This window comes from Corythoichthys intestinalis, chromosome 8, assembly GCF_030265065.1.
Source record: "Corythoichthys intestinalis isolate RoL2023-P3 chromosome 8, ASM3026506v1, whole genome shotgun sequence".
Taxonomy (NCBI): Eukaryota; Metazoa; Chordata; class Actinopteri; order Syngnathiformes; family Syngnathidae; genus Corythoichthys; species Corythoichthys intestinalis.
In genome coordinates, this window is record NC_080402.1 from 28896510 (window position 1) to 28906268 (window position 9759).

The 9759-nt window shown below is 37.2% G+C and overlaps 1 protein-coding gene across 2 annotated transcripts in view; it reads left to right on the forward strand.

The window, feature by feature from the left end:
- The window catches only part of ldlrb (low density lipoprotein receptor b), a 38844-nt gene extending 29767 nt beyond the window's left edge, over window positions 1-9077 (forward strand). Inside the window, exons 15-17 of one of the 2 annotated variants that reach the window (XM_057843536.1) lie at window positions 753-806; window positions 890-1044; window positions 7726-9077. In XM_057843536.1, coding sequence (XP_057699519.1) covers window positions 753-806; window positions 890-1044; window positions 7726-7764 — 248 coding nt within the window. In that variant the 3' untranslated portion in view covers window positions 7765-9077. Of the gene's footprint in view, window positions 1-752; window positions 807-886; window positions 1045-7725 lie in introns of both variants that reach the window. The other variant, XM_057843535.1, reaches the window with a different exon arrangement.
- Window positions 9078-9759: the final 682 nt, after the last annotated feature.

The following is a 9759-nucleotide window of genomic DNA, read 5'->3' on the forward strand; positions in this document are numbered from 1 at the left end:
AGTCGTTTGGGACAGCCCTACCGTAACATATTTCCTCCACACCCTTCTCCTCTTTTTAACACTTGACCCATTTTCAGCCTGACTAATAGTAGTAATACTGTGTTGTTACCGTATAGTTGCTCTTTGTTATAAAAGTGTTGGTTTGAGTTTATTATAGTTTAGTTTTATCTAGTTTAGAATTTGTTTTTCTTCAGTTTAGTTTTAATTAGTTTAGGGCTGCAGCTATCGAATATTTTAGTAGTCCAATATTCTACTGAAAATTCCATCGAGTAATCGGATAAAACTTATTAAATAATATACATGCATAGCAATTACAGATGAACCATTTAGATTTAATAAATAACTAAATTAAATGGCAAATAATAAACTGTACTTACCATCAATGCTGAGAGGTTGCGGACAAGACACTGTTACACAAAAAAACATAAGAAAAAAAAAATGGAGACAAAATGGCGGACGAGACTCCGGTGTCGTAAAGTCGAAATCACATAAGTCGGGTACGTCGTAACCCGGGGACTACCTGTATTGAATATTCAAATTGGATCCAGTCTGCTGCATATGAATGAGAAACGGAAAGAATAGAATAGGAAATAAGAATTTCTGGTCACTTTCATTGCTAATTAGCATGCAAACCTGGTAAAATATTTTTATCTTACAAAAAAATGCTTTCGTCATTTAGTACTTTTTCGACAATATGTCCCGTGATGTGATCGCCACAATGAATAAAACAAACGTTCTCTCTCCTTTTTCAGCCAGCACACAAGATGCAGGCCACACTACTGCTGTCTATGTCGCGATTCCTCTTGGTAATTTTAACATCCTACGAGACTGCTTACCCTTTCCTGCCTCTCACTTCAAAACCTCACCAACGTCTTTTCCTCCGCAGCAGTCATGATCTTATTGGTGTTTGGGTTAGTGTTGGTATGGAGACAATGGCGAATGAAGAACACCAACACCATGCACTTTGTCAACCCAGTGTATCAGAAGACCACAGAGGATGAGGTGCAAATCTGCAATAATTCTGAAGGCTACGTTCATCTTCAGGTAAACGTCACGTTAATGTCATCTCAGATAATTGTTTTTATGTTCTATGAGGCATGACCTGGCTGAAACCAGCAGAGGTTAAACAAGGAACTAGTTTTCCGTCTAAAGGACAAACACGGAACATTCCATTTCATGAGAAATGTTTACCTTATTGCAAATATTGAACAAATTTGACATTTACAATTATGAATAACAATACTTTATAGCTGAAAAAGGATGCTTCCGTTTGACCCTGTGTTGTTTTTGGCAGCCATTTTAATTTTCGTTTTAGTAGGGGTGTGACAAAATATCGAAATGGTGATATATCGTGCTACCTAATATACCAACAGGGTTATCGATATGCTCCTGCCAAGAATCGAGATATCGTTTTAAAAAGGTGGCAATGTTTGAAAAAAAAAAGGGACCCACAAGTTGCTACCAAAATCTTCCACCATAATAGTGTCTCAGGTAACTCTAAGGCTGCCACTGACGGTGCTCGACGCCCAATCCATTTCGACTGGGAACGTTCGTTCATTCGATATAGGGCTGCAGCTATCGATTATTTTAATAGTCGATTAATCGATGAACTATGTAGTTCAAATAATCGGATAAAGAACATAAAAAATTAAAATACCTAAACTGAGCCTCACACGGTATATAAAAAAAAAAGAGGATCTATATACAACAAAAGAAAATTTGGCTAACTTACATAGCAAAAGCCTACTAGCTTAAATGCTATAAAATGCTAACGCTTTTTTTACAATGCTCTTAACAAATGGCTCACATATTCCCACAAAAAATGGCTAAATATACCTTTAAACTAAATTACGAATGCATTCAAAAAAATTATTAGCTCAAACAAAAACTTAGCTTATGCTGGTCCTCACAGGGAGCAGATGGATTCAGCCATATGAAATGAGGTAGACTAGAGGGCCGTGTATCCACCCAAATCAATAAAAATAAATGCAAACACTTTCAAAACAAACCATTGCAATGCCACTTTAAAAGTCTGTGGTGAGAGATCATCACACACTACACTAACTTGTAGTGTTAGCATAGCGTTCACGTTACCATAGCGTTAGCCTCAGGATTATTTTTTAGCACAGTGACTCGGTGTTTTCTTAAAGTTTTGGAAAACATTTTACATCCAGTTTGTGATTTCCAGTGATGTTGTATACTCTACAGTTTTGTGCTCGTCTGTCATGTTCATTCGAAATTGTTGGAAACCTTTTATTTAATTAATTATTTAGTCGGTACTTAAAGTTAACGATGATTGACACGTTTGTGGCCAGAGACGTCCCGGTAGCTGTACGATCAAAGGCACAAATGTGTTAATCATCGTTACAATTGGTACACAGTCCGAAGTGTGCTGTGGCAACTCATTTATTTTGTAAGTGAGAGGCTGTTTATGGGAGCATGAGCGTCAAAGCAAAAAAAAAAAAAAAAAAAAACTTTTTTTTTTTTTCCAGTATTGGATCGGGGCTTATTGGCTGATTCTCAAAATCAGGTGACTTGGAATCGAACTCAGCTGCAACAATATACAATTGGGACGTCCCTAGTATTCATAAAATACAGTTTAATCCAGGTTAAGGGGGTTTATCTGTAAATGATGATAAAGATTGGTGAATATAAAAGGGATCCTCAAAGTCATGTCTCTGTACAATTGCTGCTTATATGAACAAAAACTAAATGAAGAAAAAATAAAAAATAAAAAAACTAAACTAAAAAATGCGCACATTGCGATGGCGATGTTCAAACGATATACAGTGGTCCCTCGCTACTTGGTGCTTCAAACTTTGCGCCCTCAGTCCATTGCGGATTTTTTTCCCAACAAAATAAATAAATAAATAAATAAATGCAGTATTTTATAGAGCTGTGCCGATCCGATCACGTAGTCGCTCCTCCCTCCTGCTGCTTTTCTTGGTCAGGCAGTGCACTGGAGTTGCCTTTTAAAGTTGACAGACGTTAAGGTTCGATCTTGCCAGAGATGCTGGGAAGCCAAAAGTCAAAGCACCACATGCGTCAATCATCGTTTAACTTGTTGAACAGTTGCTAGGGCAGCTCATTGTGTGTAAGTGAGCAGCATGAGTGGATGTGAGTGGACTCACTCAATGAAACATTTAATAATTAATAAAGATAAGCATTTTTCCACTTTATTCTAGAGCCTAGGTCTTGAGCCCGAACCAATTTGGGTCGGGTTGGGTCCAAAATGTCAATCATTTACGTTCGGGTCGGCTCGGGCTGGACTTCTCTCTCGCTAAGTTTTTTTTAAAATAAATATATATTTGTATCCTAAAATGATTTATGGATGTTAAACTAAGAAATACTTGTTATAAAATAAATAAATTGGATAAAACAGAGAGAAGGCGCTTTGGTAATCCCAAACATGAGCCGCAGCAGAGCCAGTGCATTGTTTGCGCACATGAACGCTGTGGCCCCGCCCTCCTTTTAATCTTCACCACGCACTCTCTGCGAGTCTGCAACTCTGCATCCTGGTATTTCCTTTTCGAATTTCGATATAGAGCAGCAAGAGGTGAAAAGCAAACTCAAGACAAAATTCACGAGTGGTGTGTGGAAAGGATTTAAATTGATAGTGGAAGATGCTACTGAAAACTGTCGGCCTTGCCGAATGCAACAAATGTGGCGCTTTGCTCTCGTACGAGAGCAGAAAGACTGGCACCTTGACGCTGAGCAGGCATTTTAAAAACTGTACTGGCCTAAAAGATGATATTAGTCAAACATCGTTACTATCATTTGTTTCGAGGGCTGCACCTCTTCGAGCTAAGCAGGACATCGTGGAGTTCGTGGTGTTCCTTAAAACGTTATTATTTATTTTGTTTCAGTGTTCCTTAAGGCAGGTTGTTCTTTTGTGTGTTTTGATGCGAGTCATTCTAATCAAGAACGTAATTTAAAAGTATTTTAGTTTATTTTTGTATATGCTGCTGTTCCTTTCCTTGTCAGAGAGGCGCGTAGTGAGCACAATATCCCACACAGAAATATATTTAACAAACCTTTCCAGCGTTATTTTGTTGTGTAAATGCATTTATAATGATCATAAAAATAGCTAGTCTATTTAAACATTAAGAAAACTTTTTTCTGCCAATTCGAAGAAATTAAAATAAATGTCTATTGCATTTTGCCAAGGAAATGACGCATAAACTATCCACCTGATAGAACAGACACACAAATATACAAGATATAAATGTTTATTGAATATGCATCTTACAGTCTTGTTTAACTGGGAGAATTTGTTACAAAAGACAGGCTTTATTTGTTATCATTATGCACATGGCATCTTCACAAAAGTGATCACACAAAACGCAACCAAGCATCGAATCCCCGCATTTCCTCCTCCTCCTCCTGAGTCACAAATAAAACGGGCTCGGGCCTACAAATAAAACGTACATTTTTGGGGGGGTTTCGGGCTCGGGCCTACAAATAAAACGTAAAATTTCGAGGGGGGTTTCGGACTTGGGCATACAAATAAAAAATCAAAATTTAGGGTTTTTTCGGGCTCGGGCCTGCAAGTTAAGTTAATTGCTCTGGCCGGGTCGGGCTTTAACCCTTTAACACCTAAGCCTATTTTGGCCGAATTTGCATGCATTTGATGTTGCCTTTATATTTCAAAGAAAAAATTGTTCACAATGGCCAAGTTGGGTCCCTTTTTCTTCAGGACACCTTGAACTTCATGTCCAAACTGTTGTTTTCTTCACTGACCAATTTTAATCCACAGTTTGGACCCAAAAAGACAAAAAAATCCCAAAATATTTTTTCAAAATTTGTAATGTTGGTGTCCCATTGACAACCAAACATGCTCGACCAACCGTTTTGAAGCTTGATAATATTTATTCAACTTGTTAGGATAAGCATTCAATAGAAAAAAATAAGATTGAATAGTTTTATGTTTGACAATTCAACACAAACATCGGGTATGGTCATAGGAACTTGTTAGGATAAGCATTCAATAGAAAAAAATAAGATTGAATAGTTTTATGTTTGACAATTCAACACAAACATCGGGTATGGTCATAGGCATTTTTGGCCTTTACACATACTATGGTCAAAACAGGTTATATACAGTGCAAAATAGTGAGAAAAAAATATATATATATATCATCTAATACAAAAAGGGTTTGGAGGATATCTCTTTGTGAAGTTAGGTATTAAACCCATCACCCTATCTAAAGTATATACGTAGATGCAATCAAGCTTCTCGAACACACATCTACATAAAAATTGAAAAGATTATAGTGAAGAAAAATACATATAACATTGAAAAAAAGTATTTTCAAAAATATTGACGAGTAGTTCAGTTCAATTCAAATTTTTCTGGCATGCGACTCTAAAGTTTTTTTTTTTTATTTTTGCGCACTCAATAAAGCTTCTGCTTGAACAGGTCACAGAGCTGCGTCACACACAACGTCACACAGCCTACTCTTTCGCCGTTTGCGCGCTGCTGTCACTTTTACTCGCCGAGACGCCGACTCATCCCAGGAAAACACAACAAATACGGCTCATCTTCATCCTTGAGTTAATGAAATAATGCATTAGTTTGCGCTAAATTTAGTTTTAGATTAATTTTGCATGTTTCAAAGTCGCTCGCTCAATCCAACCGGCCGTTGCTTGCTTTGCATGCCTCCTTTTCCTTAGTTGACGCCTTGCTCGGAAATTTATTAAAAATGTTCACATTCGGTTCGTCCTTCTTGACATCACAACGGCTCTTGGGATATGTAGTCTTCTGTGCTGCTTTCGGTTTTGAAAAAGGACAAGAAATGATGGAAATATCGAGATAGATACATGGTACATGCAGCGTTTTAATGCATATTTATGAGTGCAATAAAACTTAAAAACTCAAATGACATTATCTCCCGTTTTTCTTGACTTCAAATAAAAACTGGTGTGGACATCAACTTCCGCACTTTCAAATGAGACCAACCAGCGGCACGTGGGTGACGTAATTACAGCGTGACGAAGCTTCAAAGACGACATGCGTAAATGTGTCGCTGCCAACACGTTCGGTGTTAAAGGGTTAATACACGCGGGCCGGGTCAGGCTGGATTTTTTAGGCTGAACTAGGCTCTACTTTATTCTTGTTGAAAAATAATTCCGTGGGACAGTACCATGTTTAAAACTTATCATAGTTACTGTATTACGTTTGAAGTGCTTAAAAACCATTTATTGAAATACATATATATATATTTTTTTTTTTTTTTACTAGCAGTTACTGTATTACGTTTGAAGTGCTTAAAACATGTCTTATATGTATGTATCTCTTTTCAATGCGAAATCTGAATAAATGTATTGAACACAGTACTAGGGCTGCAGCTATCGAATATTTTAGTAATCGAGTAATCGACTGAAAATTCTATCGATTAATCGAGTAATCGGATAAAACAAATATATTTTTAGGTGAAGAGCAATTATAAATATACATGAGAAAACAAGACATTTCATCAAATCTTGAACCATTTTCAGTCAATCAATGTCTTCATTTTCAATGTATATTGTTGAAAACAGCCAACAATTGCATCTCAAACTGTAACTAGAATTTTTAAAAAATGACTAATTCACTGCTTTCACTCGAAAACTTTTTAGATCTTATATATATACGTAAATATCTTACCTAAAAATGCCGTTACGCTTGATAAAACACATCACTTTTTTCCCACGTGTTTCAATTGAATTTCTATTGGTGTCAAGCCATTTTTAAGTTCTAGTTAAGTTTTAAGTTAGTCTAAACTGTAAGTCCTGTTAGGATTTTGAGTTTTTGCAGTGTTCAAAATAAATGTATGATACAGGCTGTATTGGAGCACATTAGGGACCAGTGCTACTTGGTGTTTTAGCCAGCAATGACTACTGAGCTAAAATTGATAATTAGCATTATTAAGTTTTTATTTTACACCCTCATCACTCCACAATGCTAAGTTATGTTAAAGCCTGTATGTAAGACACGTTAGCCACGCATCGACAGTGGTCATAATTAATAGAAACCTAGCCCTCCGCAGGGCTAACGTTACCTGAGCTAGTAATGACAGTAACGTTAATCTTATTTATTAGCGCTTAGAGCTCTTTATTAGCGCTTAGAGCTCTTTATTAGCGCTTGGCGCTCTACTGCTTTAAGATGGCGGCTGTTTGCTAACGCTGCCCAGAGGCGGCCGAGTCTGATAGGTGCATCTAGGTCAACATACATGTGATCTTTATGAGACGCAGCAGACGCTAATGGCAAGTAGCATCGTGCGGGCTAGTATTTAACAACGTCGGCGTCGCTTGTAGCGGCTTTCAGCTGCAGTAAGTTTTTTTTTCCCCTTCTTCCTCCCCGCACGTGACATCAGCACGTTGTCCCGCATTAAAAGTAGTCCGAGCAAAACGTGATGCTTAGAGCTGTCAAAATAAACGATTACTCGAGGTGAATAAAATTACTCGGATCAGTTTTTAAACTCGAGTTACTCGAGTTGCTCGAGTATTCGTTTCAGCTCTAGCACACACACACACACAAAAAGTTAAGGGGGCGCTACTTTGTGGTTTTTCACTTATCGCAGCGGGTTGTGGTCCCCATGAACCGCGAAAAACAAGGGATTACTGTATTGTGTAGGCCTAGTATACATGGACCTCACTTTAGATGCAGTCTGCATTCTGTTACCTTGTTTCTTTCAAAGTACATCATGGTACATAAGATAAATGTTTTTTTTTTTCTTTTTGCAGGGGCAAATGATGAGTATGGAGGACGAAGACATTGCATGACCTCATATGCCATAGATAATTGTTTTTGTTTTCCAGAACAAAAATGATTAATTTTTGTTTCCTTACATACCTTATCAACAGTTTGTGACTTCAGCGTTATCCAAAGAAGCACCAGATAATTTCGTATCTGGTTTAGCTGGGTGAATGGAGTAATGGGGTGGGAGGGGTGGGGGGGGGGGTCAAGAAGTTCAGAAGATGAAGGTCTTACACTTGCACTACTTTTCTTTTGTGCCTTTTGCAACTTTTTCATGACTTATTTATTTTTGGCTGGTGCCTTGTGCTACTGTATACAGAGAACCATCGGGTTGTTCAATGGTTCATGAAGAGTAATTCAAAAGCCACTTTAATCAGTGACTTCTTGAAACACGATTGTGCCTTTCAAACACTTTCCTGTAGTTAATACTTATTAACTACCTTGTTGATGGTCAAACCTGTTACAAACTACAATAAAGTAGTTAACAAATTGAAGTTTTCCCCCTGAACATTACAAAAGTAATGTTAAATTAGATTTAAAGTACGGTACTTGGTAAAAACTTAAAGTGTATTTTCTCTAAAGAGTTGCACGCGTTCTCCTTTTTGAAGTTATGTTCTCTTTAAATGTTGTCACGATACTGTTTTTTTTTTTTTAACTTGATAGCGACAAAAATGGGATGAGTATCGATACTTTTGCAATCATATATCTTATCTGGATCCAACATTTCAGTATCGATACTTTTCGACAACCCAATGAAGACTAGTAGTATTGGCGCTTTACACTCTAAATGCTAATGCTGCTGAAGTTCCTGTCAAGTAAAAAGGAGGAAGCTGTTTCAAATGAAAATGTGAAATATTTTTTTATGTCACTCCGTCTGCTGCCTTTTCCTTGTGCACTGAATCAGGAAATAATATAAATTCCAAAGTTTTATTTATTAATAGGTTTATTATTGAAGAGGGTTTTGATTGGAGGGTGTTGCTGTAAAAGCCCAAACTTGATTCATAACCAGGACACATTTTGAGTTTAATGCAATATTCATTAGATATGTGTATTGTATTAAAAATTGGCTTTTTCAATGTGTATTTTGAAATTTGTGATGGACACAATATTGTACTGCCTGTGTCATTTTGGACAAAAAGTTAATGTCACTGATTCATTTTCAGACAAAAAGCTGTACATTAAATTAAAATTAAATTCAAAATGTGTCTCACATGAATACCTTTGGCTTACCTATACATCTTGACTCTTGTGTAGTCAGATTGTGCAGCTGTTATTTAATGTGTTCATAACTGTTCTTTTTGAGTGTTCTGTGTAATTAAAGATTTTTTGATGATCACAATGTATTTTGAATCTTTGTCTTATTCTTATTACCGCAATTTTCGGTCTATAAGGCGTGCCAGACTATAGACCCTACCCACCGACGTCACAAAACCACGTGCTCGCTGTATGGTTCCGCCCACTTGTCCGTCATTTTGTCTCTGTATTAGCATTGGTTTCAATTGATCGAGGAATTTAAAATGCATTTCATGGAAGACCCGGTGCTTTCTGATGCCGTAAACTCACTGGATGTGTTGCATAAAAGGCGTTATGTGGAAAAGCTTCGTTCTATACAGTCGCCAGATCCATATTTGATGCCCAAATCGATGTTTTTCGACCCACTGTCTTTGCCCTGTCTGCCTGACATCTGCTACGCTGATATTTACAATTATCTTGTCCACACAAAATCAGCCTATTCTCACGAAAATTTGAAAAACTTCAAGAGCTTGGAGGCTTATAAATACTTCGTTGCTGGTTGGGTGAAACAGGTCCTCGTCCACGAAAATTCGGCAGGAATCTATCTTGTGCTTGGAAAGGTGAGTTACGAAATTTTCAATTCAAAATCTTTTGTTATTGCTAACATCCACTGTCAAGTCTAATGTATTTCATGTCGTTTGTCAATGGAGTTAAGGCTTTTAATGTTTATATGGTTTAGCGATAGCATTCTCACTACATACATACGTGTATGTTGTCGGCGATTAGCC